Raw genomic sequence first — 17,479 nt, forward strand, 5'->3', positions numbered from 1 at the left:
ACACTGTGTTATGGTTGTTCGTGTAGCACTCCTCACAGGCCGTTTGGTGTACGTTTTTTTTGTTGGTGAGACGAAACTGCCAAAACTCTGAAAGGTATTATTGTACGTCAGAATTGCAACACAAGATTTGTTCAAGCCTAAAATGTTAGTACGTAATCGTAACATGGTGTTTGTATGTTCACAGATTAAATTTCACATTTACGTTTTTTGTTTCACACATGGCTTTTCTTACGCTCCTAACAATTTATGTATGAATTTTCTTTTACGATCTTAACGATATGTACGTTCAACCGTTTGGCAGCTATCTGGCTCCATTGAAAAACTACGACATTTACCTGGATCTCACTCTGCAAGTAGCACTGCTGGTGATTTGAAAAGTCAATCAATCAATAATATAATAATACTATTAGCAAAATTGTTTATATTTAATTTACAATCTGTAGAAACTATGACAATAGAAAGGTTCCGAACTTTTGTGAAACATCACAGTACAGCTGAAAAATATATGGCAAATAGATATCAAAACTGGATGGTGTTCAGAGATGGATGGGAGGGGTTGAGAGGAGCTGAAGGGTGGGACTAAAAATAACAAAAAACAAGATAACTAAAGTAAAATGTACTGTGTCCATAAAATGTACACTATATAGTATGTATAAGCTGGAAGTAGAAGCCTAAGTGTTGTTGTCCATTAGTTTAATCCAATTAGGGGAGGCGTGGTAGGGTTATGGGAAAATAATAAATTGACTATATAAAAATCAGTCAAAAGTTTGGACACACCTACTCATTCAAGGGTTTTTCTTTATTTTTACTCATCTATACATTGTAGAATAATAGTGAAGACATCAAAACTATGAAATAACACATGAAATCATGTAGTAAACAACAACAAAAAAGTGTTAAGCAATTCAAAATATGTTCTATTTTTCAAAGTTGCCACCCTTTGCCTTGACAGCTTTACACTCTTGGCATTCTCTCAACCAGCTTCATGAGGTAGTCACCTGGAATGCTTTTCCAACAGTCTTGAAGGAGTTCCCACATATGCTAAGCACTTGTTGGCTGCTTTTCTTCACTCTGCGGTCCAACAAATCCCAAACCATCTCAATTGGTTTGAGGTCGAGTGATTGTGGAGGCCAGGTCATCTGATGCAGCACTCCATCACTCTCCTTCATGGTCAAATAGCCCTTACACAGCCTGAAGGTGTGTTGGTTCATTGTCCTGTTGAAAAACCAATGATAGTCCCACTAAGCGGAAACCACATGGGATGGCGTATCACTGCAGAATGCTGTCGTAGCCATGCTAGTTAAGTGTGCCTTGAATTCTAAATAAATCACAGTGTCACCAGCAAAGCACCCCCACACCATCACACTTCCTCCTCCATGCTTCATGGTGGGAACCACAGAGATAATCTGTTCACCTACTCTGCGTCTCACAAAGACACGGCGGTTGGAACCAAAAATCTCAAATTTGGACTCATCAGACCAAAGGACAGATGTCCAAGGTCTAATGTCCATTGCTTGTGTTTCTTGGCCCAAGCAAGTCGCTTCTTCTTATTGGTGTCCTTTAGTAGTAGTTTCTTTGCAGCAGTTTGACCATGAATGCCTGATTCACGCAGTCTCCTCTGAACAGTTGATGTTGAGATGTCTGTTACTTGAACTCTGTGAAGCATTTATTTGGGCTGCAATCTGAGGTGCAGTTAATTGTTGATTTTTGAGGCTGGTAACTGTAATGAACTTATCCTCTGCATCAGAGGTAACTCTGGGTCTTCCTTTCCTGTGGCGGTCCTCATGAGAGCCAGTTTCATCATAGTGCTTGATGGTTTTTGCGACTGCACTTAAAGAAACGTTCAAAGTTCTTGACATTTTCCGGATTGACTGACCTTCATGTCTTAAAGTAAATATGGTCTATCGTTTCTCTTTGCTTATTTGAGCTGTTCTTACCATAATATGGACTTGATATTTTACCAAATAGGGCTATCTTCTGTATAGCACCCCGACCTTGTCACAACACAACTGATTGGCTCAAGCGCATAAAGAAGGAAATAAATTCCACAAATTAACTTTATCAAGGCACACCTGTTAATTGAAATGCATTTCAGGTGACTTCCTCATGAAGCTGGTTGAGAGAATGAAAAGCTGTCATCGAGGCAAAGGTTGGCTACTTTGACGAATCTCAAATATAAAATATATTTTGATTTGTTTAACACTTTTTTGGTTACTACATGATTCCATATGTGTTATTTCATAGTTTTGAAGTCTATACTATTATTCTACAATGTAGAAAATAGTAAAAATAAAGAAACTCTGGAATGAGTAGGTGTGTCTAAACTTTTGACTGGTACTGTATATAGACAGCCAAAAAATATGTGGGATTGGAAATGATGCAGATATTTACACTGATAAAAGCCACAATCAATTTGCAACATTTGAGCTGATCTAACCCCCCCTGCCAAAAGAAATAGTGTACACTACATGACCAAAAGTATGTGGACACCTGTATGTGGACACTGCTCTTTGAACATATCATTCCAAAAATCATGGCCATTAATATGGAGTTGGTCCCCCCTTTGCTGCTATAACAGCCTCTACTCTTCTGGGAAGGCTTTCCACTAGATGTTGGAACATTGCTGCAGGGACTTGCTTCCATTCAGCCATAAGAGCATTAGTGAGATCGGGCACTGATGTTGGGCGATTAGGCCTGGCTCGCAGTCTGCGTTCCAATTCATCCCAAAGGTGTTCGATGGGGTTGAGGTCAGGGCTCTGTGCAGGCCAGTCAAGTTCTTCCACACCGATCTCGGTAAACCATTTCTGTATGGACCTCACTTTGTGCATGGGGCCATTGTCATGCTGAAACAGGAAAGGGCCTTCCCCAAACTGTTCCCACAAAGTTGGAAGCACAGAATCGTCTAGAATGTCATTGTATGCTGTAGCGTTAAGATTTCCCTTCACTGGAACTAAGGGGCCTAACCCGAACCATGAAAAACATCCCCAGACCATTATTCCTCCTCCACCAAACTTTACAGTTGGCACTATGCATTCGGTCAGGTAGCTTTCTCCTGGCATCCGCCAAAGCCAGATTCGTCCATCGGACTGCCAGATGGTGAAGCGTGATTCATCACTCCAGAGAACGCGTTTCCACTGCTCCAGAGTCCAATGGCGGCGAGCTTTACACCACTCCAGCCGACGCTTGGCATTGCGCATGGTGATCTTAGGCTTGTGTGTGGCTGCTCGGCCATGGAAACCCATTTCATGAAGCTCCCGACGAACAGTTCTTGTGCTGACGTTGCTTCCAGAGGCAGTTTGAAACTCAGTAGTGAGTGTTGCAACGGAGGACAGACGATTTTTACTCGCTACGCGCCTCAGCACTCGAGCCTGCAGCCTGTACTCTCTCTCCTGGAGGATCTTCACTGGGTCCAGGCCAAGGGGCTTCTGGATGGGCGTTATGTGGTTCTGTTTCTGGTGCAGCACCATGGGCAAGGGCTGGGGGGACTGCCCAGGGGATTGGGTCTGAGGGGGCATCACCGGGGAGGGTCTCCCAGTGGGCTGTGGGGGAATCAGCTTCTGGGGGGCACTGGATGGAGCAGCAGCATTCACCATGGGCCCTAGAACATATGGCATTGAAAGAGTTATTAGTTCTACCATTGATTCCACAGTGTTTTGGTGCAATTATTATCTGTTTAATATGTGTGTATTCCTTGTTTAATTTTTATTTAACTAGGCAAGTCAGTTTACAATGACGGCCTACCCTGGACTAAAAACACTACAGACTAGTGCCCTCTCACAAACAGGTGAATCACTGCCCAGAGGTCAAGCTGAAGCTCACCTTCGGGCCATTGTTTAGGGAGTCCATTGGTGGGCTGTCCCTGCATACCAGGGGGAACACCTGAGGGTCCTGGAGGAGGCATGTTTGGGCCTACCATTCCTGCAAGATGACATTAGATATGATCAGACACTGCCTGGGAATTCATGGCTACTGAAGTCTAGTTAATGTAGAAAATGGTGCCTGAACTGAGAACATGTGTTTAAGTTTCACCACCAGGGGTCCGTGTTCAGCATACAAATTATTTATTTTCTTTGTTTGAGAGACAGCATTTCTGTGTCATTCATAGGGTTGCAAAACTCATTGACAGACTGTGTAGCATAACTTTGTACATTTCCCCCCCCCCCCCCCCTCACCAAGTGGTCTGTTGTAGTTTGCTGGTGGCTGTCCAGGCCCCGCCCCAGGCCCAGAGGAAGGGGGCATGTTGGGCATCTCTGGCTGCATCCCTGGCATAGGCCTCTTGCCCTGCACAGCCATCTGCAGGTGGTCTGGCAGGGGCTGACTGCGAGCCAGCATCTTGTAGGCCATGATCTGGGCCCTGAGCTGGTGTAGCTGGTTTTGGTTGAAGGGGGTGGGTCCACCTGGCTCAACCCCACCTGGCACAGAACCACCACTCAGGACACCAACGCGGTTCTGCTGGCCCATGGCCTGGGGGTCACCGACCTCCATGGGGACACCTGGGCCAGAGGGCATCATGGGGCAGGGTGAAGCGCCGTTGGCTGGCACAGGGCTGGGAGAGTGCTCAGAACCCCCCAGTGGAGAGGGGTAGCCTGGGGAGGAGAGACAACAGCACAGGTGAGAAAAGTAATCTTCCCTGGGAATGGTAGGGCATGACTGTCCCTTTAACTGAGAACAGTGGGGAACTGATTTGAATGACTAAAATAATGGCTAGATACATCAAAAATGGTGGCGAAATGGATGCTAACAGACCAGGAGAAATGTTAACCAAATCCAGACTGGTATTATAATTATGAGCTGGACTGGTGATACAAACACTTTACAAATCAGTCTCTAACAGACATGCACACATTACAGCTGAGCCTCGCACTCTGTACATATTACCTCAATACACATTGACTTTGTACCGGTACCCACTGTATATAGCCTCGCTATTGTTATTTACTGCTGCTCTTTATTATTTGTTAATCTTATCTCTTACTTTTTTTAAAAGGTATTTTCTTAAAACTGCATTGTTGGTTAAGGGCTTGTAAGTAAGCATTTCACTGTTAGGTCTACACCTGTTGTATTCGGCACATATGACAAATACAATTTGATTTTGATTTGTCACCAGTCAATACAGGATAGAAGAGTCAACAGAAAAATACCCTCTCCTGTGTTACAGTATTTCAACAGTCCCTCTGTCTCCCTGTCCCTCTCTCCTTGGTGACTGAGTAGTTTTGTAGCAGACAGCTGCCACCGTCATTGTCTGAAAGGGGAGGCCTCATGCCCCGCCCCTCCACTGAGCGTCTGCTGCTCACGCTACCCAACAAAACGACAGAAGTGAAAGAGGAGAAACTAGCTGGTTGAGTTCACAGTACAAGTGCACACGCGTCTACACGAGTTACAGTTCCTCTTTTCAGGTAATTGGCTTTAATGACAATTGTGCTTAAGTCTAAAATCATAATCCCCATATTTAGATCACATGGAAAGCTAATAAGTTAACCTTTTGTGTAAAGGTCCTTCAATAACAGAGTCAATGTTTCCTCTATCCTCTTTACAATCTAATCAGTACCCCATGGTATGGTACCTTGAGAATGTTGATCCATGGGGCTAGGAGGGGGTCCCATTCCAATGTGGCCTCCACCTGGTCTCATGCCCATGCTCTTCATCGGTCCATAGCGAGGGTCATCAGACATGCCCTTCTCATGCATGCCTTCCATAGGCTGGGAGAAGACAACACACATTAAAACATTGACATAAGCATGTCCTACTTAGATAGCACATACATTTATTATGTATAGTAAAGGAAGAATAGATTAATGCAAAAAAAGTATCATAAAATGGTACCGCAGACCATAGCAGACATTTTACATACATTACAGTTATGGATATGGCCATTTTCTGTCTTACTTTGTGCATCTGATGCATATTCTCCTGAGGATATACTGAGGGCCCCTGTTGTGGGTGGGAGTGCCCAGAGGCTGGGGGACCAGGGCTGGGTCCTATCATGGCTCCTGGAGAAGGCCCCGGTCCTGGAGAGGGGCCCAGCCGAGGCGTCACTCCCATGGGGGGGTCTGGGGTGGACATATCTCAGCTGAGTCTGAGAATGTGACAGCACCAAGCTCCACTCTGCAGAGGACAAACAACAGATAAATACTGACCACTATTTACAACAAACCAATCCAGCAGTGGGGAGTCAAATTTACTGTGTACTAGTGATGGGGGGATTGATACCGTTACATATCGGGATATTGTTGACGATATGTTGTATCGTTTTGACAATATCACATTAGTTGGCTGTACCTAGGGTTGCAAAGGGTTGGAAACTTTCCGGTAAATTTACGGAATTTTTTCCTTGGAAGTTAAGCCCTGGAATTTGGGGAATTTTGCTTAAATTCATCAAAAAAGTTAACTTAAAACAGTAAACCTTTTTTGTGGGATACATGGCAATTCTAGGTCTTATGGGATATTTTGGTTAAACTATCCCCAATTCAATGGAATTGCAACCCTCTGCATGCACAGTGCATTCTTCCATCACATGTACAGCTGATTCTCAAGATCTTGCACACTAACGAAATGCTATTCAGCCAACACTACTACACTGTCTGAGCCAAGGACTACATGCTTTCTGGTAAGTTTTGATTACAATATTGGGTGGGGTGAATATTTTTTTGTTAACAAGTAAATAGTAGCCTACAGCAAAGTGTGTTTAAATCATTTCTAACTTGTTAACAATTTCTGCTAGTTAGTTTTTGCTACCATGTGGGATTTAGCTTGCTTGAGCCTGCTAACTGAGGAGTGTTAATTCACCTGTTTCCATACATGTTTCATTTTAAAACATTTATCTTACAAAATGAGTTGTTTAACCTGTTAGGGCTAGGGGGCAGTATTTACACGGCCGGATAAAAAACGTACCCGATTTAATCTGGTTATTACTACTGCCCAGAAGCTAGAATATGCATATAATTATTGGCTTTGGATAGAAAACACCCTAAAGTTTCTAAAACTGTTTGAATGGTGTCTGTGAGTATAACAGAACTCATATGGCAGGCAAAAACCTGAGAAGATTCTGTACAGGAAGTGCCCTCTCTGACCATTCCTTGGGCTTCTTGACTCTTTTTATTGAAAACTTAGGATCTTTGCTGTAACGTGACACTTCCTACGGCTCCCATAGGCTCTCAGAACCCGGGAAAAAGCTGAATGATGTAATTCCAGCCCCTGGCTGAAAAACATTAGCGCCTTTGGTAAGTGGTCTATCAGAAGACATTAAGACTGAGGCGCGTGCACGAGGGGATCCCATGTTTTTATTTTCTCTCTCTTTGTACTAAAACACAGATTCCCGGTCGGAATATTATCGCTTTTTTACGAGAAAAATTGCATAAACATTTATTTTAAACAGCGGTTGACATGCTTCGAAGTACGGTAATGGAATATTTAGAATTTTGTCGTCACGAAACGCGTCGGACGCGTCACCCTTCTTTACCCTTTCGGATAGTGTCTTGAACGCACGAACAAAACGCCGCTATTTGGATATAACTATGGATTATTTTGAACCAAACCAACATTTGTTATTTAAGTAGAAGTCCTGGGAGTGCATTCTGACGAAGAACAGCAAAGGTAATAACATTTTTCTTATAGTAAATCTGACTTTGGTGAGGGCTAAACTTGATGGGAGTCTAAATAGCTAGCCCTGTGATGCCGGGCTATCTACTTAGAATATTGCAAAATGTGCTTTCACCGAAAAGCTATTTTAAAATCGGACATAGCGAGTGCATAGAGGAGTTCTGTATCTATAATTCTTAAAATAATTGTTATGTTTTTTGTTAACGTTTATCGTGAGTAATTTAGTAAATTCACCGGAAGTTTGCGGGGGTATGCTAGTTCTGAACGTCACATGCTAATGTAAAAAGCTGGTTTTTGATATAAATATGAACTTGATTAAACAAAACATGCATGTATTGTATAACATAATGTCCTAAGATTGTCATCTGATGAAGATCATCAAAGGTTAGTGCTGCATTTAGCTGTGGTTTGGGTTTATGTGACATTATATGCTAGCTTGAAAAATGGGTGTCTGATTATTTCTGGCTGGGTACTCTGCTGACATAATCTAATGTTTTGCTTTCGTTGTAAAGCCTTTTTGAAATCGGACAGTGTGGTTAGATTAACGAGAGTCTTGTCTTTAAAATGGTGTAAAATAGTCATATGTTTGAGAAATTGAAGTAATAGCATTTCTAAGGTATTTGAATAACGCGCCACAGGATTCCACTGGCTGTTACGTAGGTGGGACGATTTCGTCCCACCTTTCCTAGAGAGGTTAATCTAACTGCTTAACTATTTATCTGTACATGGAATTGTATTTGGGTTTTTTTACTCATTTTTTCCTAATCTTTACAGGAAAATGTCACGGGCATTATCTGATGTGTGGAGACGTTTCACTGCAGCCAACGTAGAAGGAAAAGCTGTGTACATTTGCAAATACTGTGCCAAATCATGTGAAGAATGCAACAAAGATGCAGAATCATCTGGCCAAGTGCATAAAGTTCCCTCAGCGCTCACAATAAGCAACCTCTGACAAAAGTCCCTCTACTTCTATTCGAGGTGAAGATTATGACTCAGACACCTTATCGATAGCAACAGCTCATGGTCCTCCTGGATTCAGAAGTTTTTTTGACTCAATGGAGGAACGTAGTCAGAGAAATGCTGATGAATGTCTTGCTCGAGCTGTGTATGCAACTGGTTCACCTCTGATGCTCACAGGCAATGTGTATTGGAAGAGATTTCTGAATGTTCTTCGCTCAGCATACACCCCTCCAACCAGACATGCTTTATCTACTCATTTGCTGGATGCAGAGTTCAAGTCAAGATCAAACAAAGCACAGAAAAAGCAGACTGTATTGCAATCATCTCTGATGGGTGGTTGAATGTTCGTGGCCAAGGAATAATTAACTATATCATCTCCACCCCTCAACCAGTATTCTACAAGAGCACAGACACAAGGGACAACAGACACACCAGTCTCTACATTGCAGATTAGCTGTCATCAATGACCTTGGACCACAGAAGGTATTTGCACTGGTGACAGACAATGCTGCGAACATGAAGGCTGCTTGGTCTAAAGTGGAGGAGTCCTCCCTCACATCACACCCATTGGCTGTGCTGCTCATGCATTGAATCTGCTCCTCAAGGACATCATGGCACTGAAAACAATGTATACACTCTACAAGAGAGCCAAGGAAATGGTTAGGTATGTGAAGGGTCATCAAGTTATAGCAGCAATCTATCTCACCAAGAAAAGTGAGAAGAATAAGAGCACCACATTGAAGCTGCCCAGCAACACCCGTTGGGGTGGTGTTGTCATCATGTTTGACAGTCTCCTGGAGGGGAAGGAATCTCTCCAAGAAATGACCATATCACAGTCTGCCGATATGGACAGCCCCATCAAGAGGATCCTCCTGGATGATGTATTTTGGGAGAGTGGTAAGCAGCCTGAAACTCCTGAAACATATAGCAGGTTTGAGGGAGACAATGCCATCCTGTCTGATGTTCAGACTCTGCTTGCAGATGTAATAGAAGAAATCCGTACTACCCTGCCCACTTCACTGTTGCTCCAAGCAGAGGAAACTGCAGTTCTGAAATACATCAAAAAGCATTAAGACTTCTGCCTGAAGCCCATACACGCCGCAGTGTACATGTTGGACCCCAAGTATGCTGCCAAGAGCATCCTGTCTGGTGCAGAGATCAACAAGGCCTATGGTGTCATCACTACCATGTCTCGCCACCTTGGCCTGGATGAGGGCAAGGTTCTTGGCAGTCTGGTGAAGTACACTTCCATGCAAGGGCTTTGGGATGGAGATGCAATATGGCAGTCGTGCCAACATATCTCATCAGCCACCTGGTGGAAGGGACTTTGTGGATCTGAGGCTATTTCCCCTGTTGCCTCCACCATCCTCCAAATCCCACCAACAGCCGCCGCCTCAGAGCGCAACTGGTCCTTGTTTGGGAACACACACACCAAAGCACGCAACAGGCTGACCAATACATGGGTTGAAAAATTGGTGGCCATCCAGGCAAATTTGAGGCTTTTTGAGCCTGACAATGAGCCATCCTCAACAAGGTGGGAAAGTGATAGTGAAGATGAGGCCTCAGAGTCTGATGATCAAGAGGTGGACATTGAGGAGGTCCAGGGAGAAGACATGGAAGCCTGAGAGGAAGACAACCAAAGCTTTAGTTTCATTTTAAAGATGTTGAAAACGTTTTTGGGAGATGCGATGGATCATTGGAGATCATTCAATATTCCCTTTTGTTGTTCATCCCATGTGAAGAGTCAACTCATTTAATTAAAGTACAATTCGTAACTAATTAAAAAATATATATTATTATTCTATTGGAAGGATTTTATAATTTTCAATTGTGTCTACTTATGATAAGGTAAAAGGCTTATGTTTCTGTATCCATATATGGTAAATATATCCAATGCAAAAAAACATCTACATTTAAATTGTATTCATTTGCATATTCCCGTTAATTCACATATATTCCCGTTAATTCCCTCGGAAAGTATCCACCTCTGAATATTCCCCAAAATGTGCAACTCTAGACACACCTACTCATTCAAGGGTTTTTCTTTATTTTTACTATTTTCTACATTGTAGAATAATAGTGAAGACATCAAAACTATGAATTAACACATATGGAATAATGTAATAACCCCCAAAAAGTGTTAAACAAATCAAAATATATTTCTTATTTGAGATTCTTCAAAGTAGCCACCCTTTGTCTTGACAGCTTTGCACACTCTTGGCATTCTCTCAACCAAAATCCACCAACGCTACACGTACCTTTGTCTCATGCCCTTCTGCACACCTAGGAACCTCCCTCCTACACTGCTGCCACATGCCCATTAGCTTGACACACCTGTAACGTTAACATCGTAATGTATTCGGTACAAAAGCTCGTACAGGTATAACTGATATTATAACGTCACTTTGCCCGGCAACGACTCAATATCAAACTCAAAAGAACACAACAACTCTTCTGTTTCTCCACTCAAGCCACACAGTCTGCGTCGCACCAAACGAAGAGCATCACAAACACCGGGAATCTTCCCCTGGCTTCAGGTGGTCCACTTTCACATTTACCGCTGCCCCAGTAATCACTCCTTTTAATGGCGCCATATATTTGAGAGCGAAACAATCCACATATCCTGTCCCCAGACGTTTGACGCGGAGCGCCTGCTTCTTCTGACCCAACAGAAACAAACAATCACAAGACCTCTTCGGGTTACCTTCATCGATTCCACACCACCCAACTCCATTTTCACCCACCCTGAAACCACACCTACCGAGAACTTCACCACACCTACCACCTCCGATATTTCGCCCTCATTCACTTTCATTTCTCCTCCTCTCCTGTATTCGATCCAGTGTACAGATCACACTTTCTACGATTCTTCAACAAACATCTCCTTTTTCCTCCACTTTTGACCAATTCAAGCTCACCTTCTTCCTCTATTTGTCCTTCCATTCGTCCGCCGTAATCCAAGTATATGTCTCCTGATAAATCTAGGACGCCATTCCCCGCTCGCTCCAGCCCTCCGCATCCAGCTGCGACACACACTTCCAAGTTTGATCACCCCAAACATTTTCCCCTACCAAAGATAACGGTATCTCCTTATCGGTCATCGAGGCCGTTAACACTTTCAACACTCGCAGAGATCGACAGTATTGCAGCGCGTGAGGCACCTAATGTGACGTATAGCTCGACTAGAAAGCTAGCTAGCAGCAAAACAACCTCCGTTAGCTCCGTTTACAACATAGTAGCACGCTATATTTGTTTGAGGTCAGAAACCATTCACCCATGTGACGGGCTACATTCCAAACATTGTTTTCTACGTAATAAATGCGAATAAACTGGAACACTGCCAGACAGTTGGCCAACGTTAGCTAATGGTATGGTCTCTGCTCCATGCTGTCTTAACAAAATGTAGGGTGCGAATGACGTTGTTTTGCTGACTTTAGAGATGCGGCAAGAGTAAAAAATATATTTCAGTTGGTTGATCCAACCCGCACCCCGGCTCTAGTTAACTGGATACATTTACCAAAAACATGTATTCATTTCAGTCTGCCGCCACTGTCTGCAGAGAGCCAGACGAGTAATGTCGGTCCTGATTACCGTTCCTTCCAACCCAACGATAACCAAAAGGTACTAGAAAGTGAAATTACGTATCATTCATCTGAACAAGGATAACATCGACGAAGTATTAAAAATAAAACACGTGAATCTGACTTACATTGAAATCACCCTTCGCGAGTAGGTCCTTTCGAAGTATGTCGACGTGGGGGATGGGTGTACAAATTATTATAGAACAGCACTATTACATGTAGTAAAATAAGATCATGAGGCATCATTGTTGATAGTAGTCATTGACAATAATAAATAAAGCGATTGAGCTTTATTTATTATTGTCAATTACTTTCTATGTAAAAAAAACATTGACGTTATCAACACTAACTATATTGACTCGTTTAATAACCACAACCAAAGACGCTGTTTTGTAGATTGGAATATGTACCAGTCCGCTTTACAGTAAACAACAAATATGATAATACAGGTTATTTAAATTAAATGCATAGGGACTAGATAGAACCACTGAGAGAACTGGGTAGTGGTGGATAGTCGACTCCAAAATAATCGATTCCGCGACTCCTTGACTGTCGACTCCCTTTTCTGGGTGTCAAGCTTCGAATCCTAAGATTCAGTATTTTTGCAATGGAGGAAACTATTTTCCGTAGAACACAAACTCTCGCTTCTTTCACCGCAAAGAGCGAGGGAGAGATAGGAGGGGCACAGCCAGGCATGTCCGCCACCAGGCAGAACTGTGCATCGGTTATCAAAATATGTTGGCTATAGCAAAGCTGTATTTCACAATTTCTTGCCTTGTAATGTCTCGTGCAAATTCACTAAAGTAAGTGCTATGAATGAGTAGGCTGAGCTATTCTACACGCAACAGACCGAAGACCAAACACACACTAGCGTTTTTCATAGCGAAGGGAAAGGAGCAGGCGAGGGAGAGAGAAGATAGATAGGGTGAGGCAGTGTAGAATAGCTCAGCCTACTCAGTCTTTCTGCCTCACCCTATCTTCGCATAGGCTGTATTTTGGTAATCTGTATCTAGCTATGCCTCGTAAATTACCAAAAGTATATTAAAGTATATATTAGGCAGTCATTGAGTATGGCTAAACTGATCTTCATAGTGCCAGTGAATTGAAGTTAAAAATCACCAAATGCATCAGCTAAATTAGGCCTAAAGGTGCAATAAAAATGATTGCCTAAAGCCTATTTAATGAAACTCTGGCTGGCTTTTGATGACCTAAGTCAGGGCTCCCCAACCCTGTTCATAGAGAGTTCCTGTAGGTTTTTGCTCCAGACCCAGTTGTAGCCTAACTAACTTGATTCCGTTTATCAAGCAGCTATTTTTTTTTATCAGATGCGCTAGATTAGGGTTGGAGAGCCCTGTCCTAGGCAATAGCTCGCAAAGCAGGATCCCCGCTGAACTTTTTGTAAATGGCAAGTTCACTTTCTCATCCATATACGCAATCAAATGTGCATATACCGTTCAGCAGCTCAAATCAGCAGGATGTGGGGCATTGTTATTGGGAAGGCCGTCTACCATGAATGGATCGCAAAAATAATGGTTATGATCACACTTCATCAATATAAATATTATGGGGAGACCTATATTTTTGTCAACGCACATACTTGGATAATAATTACAAAACCAACGTCTCTAGTAATGCCCGTCCGAATAGGGCTGTAACATGTCAAAGAATGGGCTCATCAGCGTCGAGTGCGCAGTATCATCGCATGGGATCCGTCGAGGCTGCACACGGCAGAAACATCACTGAAATATTATAGATGTAACTTCTTACAAATCACCTTCTATAGTCAAACAAAATAGTCCTTTAATATGCAACTGGAGGGGGGGCATCATGCTCTTGCCAGTCCTCTGAAACGCAAATATAATCTTCCTAGTAGGACTGCAATAATGATATGGTGCGTATGTGTGTGCATCCGTTTCAGCGTGTTTTTGGAGTTGAGCAAGAGTCGACTCCAATCACAGGAGTCGGAGTCGACTCCAAAAATCCTGAAGTCGCGCACCACTGGAACCGCGTTCATCAGGACAACACTTTTTAAATTGTTTTATTTTATTTAACCATTATTTAACTAGGCAAGTCAGTTAAGAACAAATTCTTATTTACAATGACGGCCTACCAAAAGGCAAAAGGCCTCCTGCGGGGGACGGGCCCTGGGATTAAAAATACAAAATAAATACAATATAAATATAGGACAAAACACACATCACAACAACAGAGACAACACTACATAAAGGGAGACCTAAGATAACAACATAGCATGGTAGCAACACAACATGGGAGCAGCACAAAACATGGTACAAACATTATTGGGCACAGATAACAGCACAAAGGGCAGAGACTACAAAACATCACACAAAGCAGCCACAACTGTCAGTAAGAGTGTCCATGATTGAGTCTTTGAATGAAGAGCTTGAGATAAAACTGTCCAGTTTGAGTGTTTGTTGTAGCTTGTTCCAGTCAAAATTTTGGCCAACGTTCAGATAGAAATGTATGATGTAGAACAAACATAGCTACCTCTTTTGTGTATAGAATCAGGTCTGCTCTAGTCATGGCATTTCTATCTGCAATGTTTTTGTAATGAACACGGCCTGCTCATAGGAGGGTAAGGGTTACCCGTTTATCACCGGTTTTATTATGAGCCAATAGTATCTTGACATGTAGCATTTTAATCAATTGAATGATAATGCACATTAAGGGTCGATAAGTAAAGCAACATCAGCATCAGACCCTCCCTTTCAATGAATAGCACTGTCAATGTGTTTGCCACAGTCATATCACACATATTCATATCAGACAATAGTGAAATACCATAAAAACAAGGGTTTCATTCACTTGTTTGTAGATGTGTAGGCTATTCTTATAATACATTTTCATTGTTGCACACCTTGATTTAGGCCTAGGTGGTTTACTATTCTTTGTGTTGGGGAATTTTCTGTTCTTATTTTAATTGTATCTAATTTATTGTATTTATTTATTTTCCTTAATGTCCTTGTCTCTCATCCAATTTAGCTTTTAGTATTTGGCACTCCTAATATACAAAACCAGTGATTGCTGCTCTTAACATGTGAATAAGGACATTAGCTTTGTCATATTGCAGTTGCACCTTACGACTGTTTACAGCAGCAAAGCTTGAGAATAGACAGCCTCAAATCTTATGTTAGTCAAAAACTCAATCACGACTTCTTGGCTGGAGAGTTGCTGGCTGGCTGCGTGACGCCTCGCTGAGCCAGCTTAGAGGGTGAGGTCAGGTCTCTGTTTCTTTAAGCTCCGGAACCCAGTCTCACCTTCTAAGTCCCAGAGCCTATTTACCATGCTAGGAGGGAAGAAGGTTCCAGAGGAAAGTGTTTCGGGTGAGCCACAGAAAGGAGATGACCCTCCGCTGGTTGTCCACCCAACTTTGGAGACACCGTGTGATGGGTCTCCTGTTGGCTTTGTGTGTCACCTTGTTACTCATGCTCCTGGCTACTCAGTCATTGCAGCATCCAAGGTAAGGGACAGTCTGTCTCTCTCTTTCTCCCCACACCATTATGCAGTCTGTAGCTGTAGGTGGTGGTAAAACTAATAGATTTAGCTCAGTGGTTATTGTGAATGTACCAGAGAAATTCTACATATATTTGTGTAAATGCATTACGGATTAAAAAACCTTTTAAATACAGAATTGATTAATGAGGAGTTTTTTGTCATGGCATACAGCTAAGCTGCATAAGTCCTGTTGAGACTTTGTTTACCTAGATGTCTGATGAAATCCTCTGTCTCTTTCCTTTTTCGAAAGCCACTATGCTGGGCACAAGGGACATAAGGTGGAGGAGAGGGGAGCACTTTCCGACAATGCTCCTCCAAACACCCCCATCCCATCCCACACTGCCCCTAACAGGAGGAAGGAGGTTCAGACACCCAATCTGCAGCATCAAAGAGACCCCAATGGGTACACCTTTATGAGGACAAGGAGGAGCCCTCCACCTGTAGCTTTCCTCAAAACACACAAGACTGGAAGCAGCACTGTTCAGAATCTGATGTTCCGCCTTGGGGAGAAGGAGAACCTCACTTTCGCCTTCCCCTATTACGCATACCAGTTCAGCTACCCAGATAGGTATGGGCACGACTACTATCTCCTGTAAGATACGGTTCCCTCTATTCATCTGATGAGTAGATCTGTTCTATTGCAATGTTCAGATGATCAAATTTACTGTCAGGTCTCTGGTACATTTGGAGCCCCTCCATTTGGTGGATATTAACTGCAGATAACTTTCACTGTTTTAACGTGCTTAACCTTCCTTATGGCTGCAGGTTCCGAGCAGACTTTGTAGATGAGCTGCCACCGGGTTCCTCTCAGTTCGACATGCTCTGCAGCCACATGCGGCTGGACCTGGGACAGCTGAAACAGGTGATGCCCAGGAACACCATCTACATCACCCTGCTGCGTGATCCTCTACAGACCTTTGAGTCCGTTTTCAGCTACTACACTTCCACTGTACCCGCCTTCACGCTAGCCAAAAAGGCAGCTGACGCAGCTAACAGGAAGTCCGCCCTCTCGGTCTTCCTGGAGGCCCCAGAGTCCTACTGGGACCCTACAGAACCTGGGAATGGCCTAGCCAGGAACCCTATGAGCTTTGACCTGGGCCTCAGCAGCCAAGAGTGGAACGCATCCTGGCCCATGGAGCTGACTCAGCTGGAGGAGGCCTTCCAGCTGGTGATGATCGCTGAGCACTTTGATGAGTCTCTGGTTCTCCTGGGGGCTCTGCTGCAGCTGGAGCCTGAGGAGCTGGCCTATGTGCACCTGAATGTCCGTGCCCCATCGGACATCACCCCGCTGGAGGAGGACACCAAGGCTAGGCTCTGGGCCTGGAACAGTCTGGACGTGCTGCTCTACAACTTATTTCTGCAGGTGTTCTGGGAGAAAGCTGAGCAGTATGGCCTGGGGAGACTGAAAAGGGAGGTGGCCCTACTGAGGGCCTCCACACAGAGGCTCAGACAGAAGTGTGTGGCCAGAGGAGGAGTCCCCCCTGGTGAGCTGGAGGACCTGGTCAGGCCCTGGCAGACCGACACAGTCACCATCCTGGGATACGAGGTACGAGGGAACCTGACCATACAGGAAGAGGGGCTCTGTGTGCGACTAGTGCTGCCTGAGCTACAGTACCACACTCACCTGTATTTCCAGCAATATGGCCATGACATGAGGTCCATACCTACAGACTAATGTGCAGCACTTTCCCTTTTAGATACTACACCACTCAGAATTTCTGCTTTTGATGTATTTTTCCAATAAACCAAAAATACTTACATTGTTAGGTCTCTTTCCAAATGTATTTTAATTTTTTAAATGTGGACCTTCTTGTTAAAATACT

At 43.4% G+C, this 17,479-nt stretch overlaps 2 protein-coding genes across 4 annotated transcripts; one reads left to right on the forward strand and one right to left on the reverse strand.

Annotated features, from left to right (window-relative positions):
- Positions 1-401: 401 nt before the first annotated feature.
- LOC123743535 (SWI/SNF-related matrix-associated actin-dependent regulator of chromatin subfamily A member 4) lies at positions 402-13,014 on the reverse strand. 3 transcript variants are annotated; one of them, XM_082976515.1, is made up of 6 exons: positions 12,269-13,014; positions 5,887-6,105; positions 5,564-5,699; positions 4,173-4,586; positions 3,820-3,918; positions 402-3,598 (listed from the first exon to the last, which is right to left on the reverse strand). In XM_082976515.1, exons 2-6 carry the CDS (start codon positions 6,061-6,063, stop codon positions 2,541-2,543), a joined length of 1,884 nt encoding a protein of 627 aa, XP_082832641.1. In that variant the 5' UTR covers positions 6,064-6,105; positions 12,269-13,014; the 3' UTR covers positions 402-2,540. The 3 variants fall into 3 exon arrangements, with proteins under 3 accessions (XP_082832641.1, XP_082832640.1, XP_045577251.2); XM_082976514.1 differs by lacking the exon at positions 12,269-13,014 and adding an exon at positions 11,478-12,214; XM_045721295.2 differs by lacking the exon at positions 12,269-13,014 and adding an exon at positions 10,818-11,309.
- A 2,533-nt stretch (positions 13,015-15,547) lies between these two features.
- LOC106607044 (galactose-3-O-sulfotransferase 2) lies at positions 15,548-17,331 on the forward strand. Its single transcript, XM_014203602.3, has 3 exons — positions 15,548-15,621; positions 15,907-16,224; positions 16,422-17,331. Exons 1-3 carry the CDS (start codon positions 15,548-15,550, stop codon positions 17,329-17,331), a joined length of 1,302 nt encoding a protein of 433 aa, XP_014059077.3.
- Positions 17,332-17,479: the final 148 nt, after the last annotated feature.

The sequence above is a fragment of the Salmo salar genome, chromosome 06 (assembly GCF_965601325.2).
Source record: "Salmo salar chromosome 06, fSalSal1, whole genome shotgun sequence".
Lineage (NCBI taxonomy): Eukaryota > Metazoa > Chordata > Actinopteri > Salmoniformes > Salmonidae > Salmo > Salmo salar.

Coding starts and splice junctions, on each gene's coding strand:
- LOC106607044 (XM_014203602.3), top strand. CDS start 15,548: ATGGGTCTCCTGTTGGCTTTGTGTGTCACCTTGTTACTCATGCTCCTG. Junction 15,622..15,906: donor CAGTCATTGCAGCATCCAAG/GTAAGGGACAGT, acceptor CTTTTTCGAAAG/CCACTATGCTGGGCACAAGG. Junction 16,225..16,421: donor CAGTTCAGCTACCCAGATAG/GTATGGGCACGA, acceptor TTATGGCTGCAG/GTTCCGAGCAGACTTTGTAG.
- LOC123743535 (XM_082976515.1), bottom strand. CDS start 6,063: ATGTCCACCCCAGACCCCCCCATGGGAGTGACGCCTCGGCTGGGCCCC. Junction 4,587..5,563: donor CATGGATCAACATTCTCAAG/GTACCATACCAT, acceptor TCTCCTCCCCAG/GCTACCCCTCTCCACTGGGG. Junction 3,919..4,172: donor AAACTACAACAGACCACTTG/GTGAGGGGGGGG, acceptor GTCATCTTGCAG/GAATGGTAGGCCCAAACATG.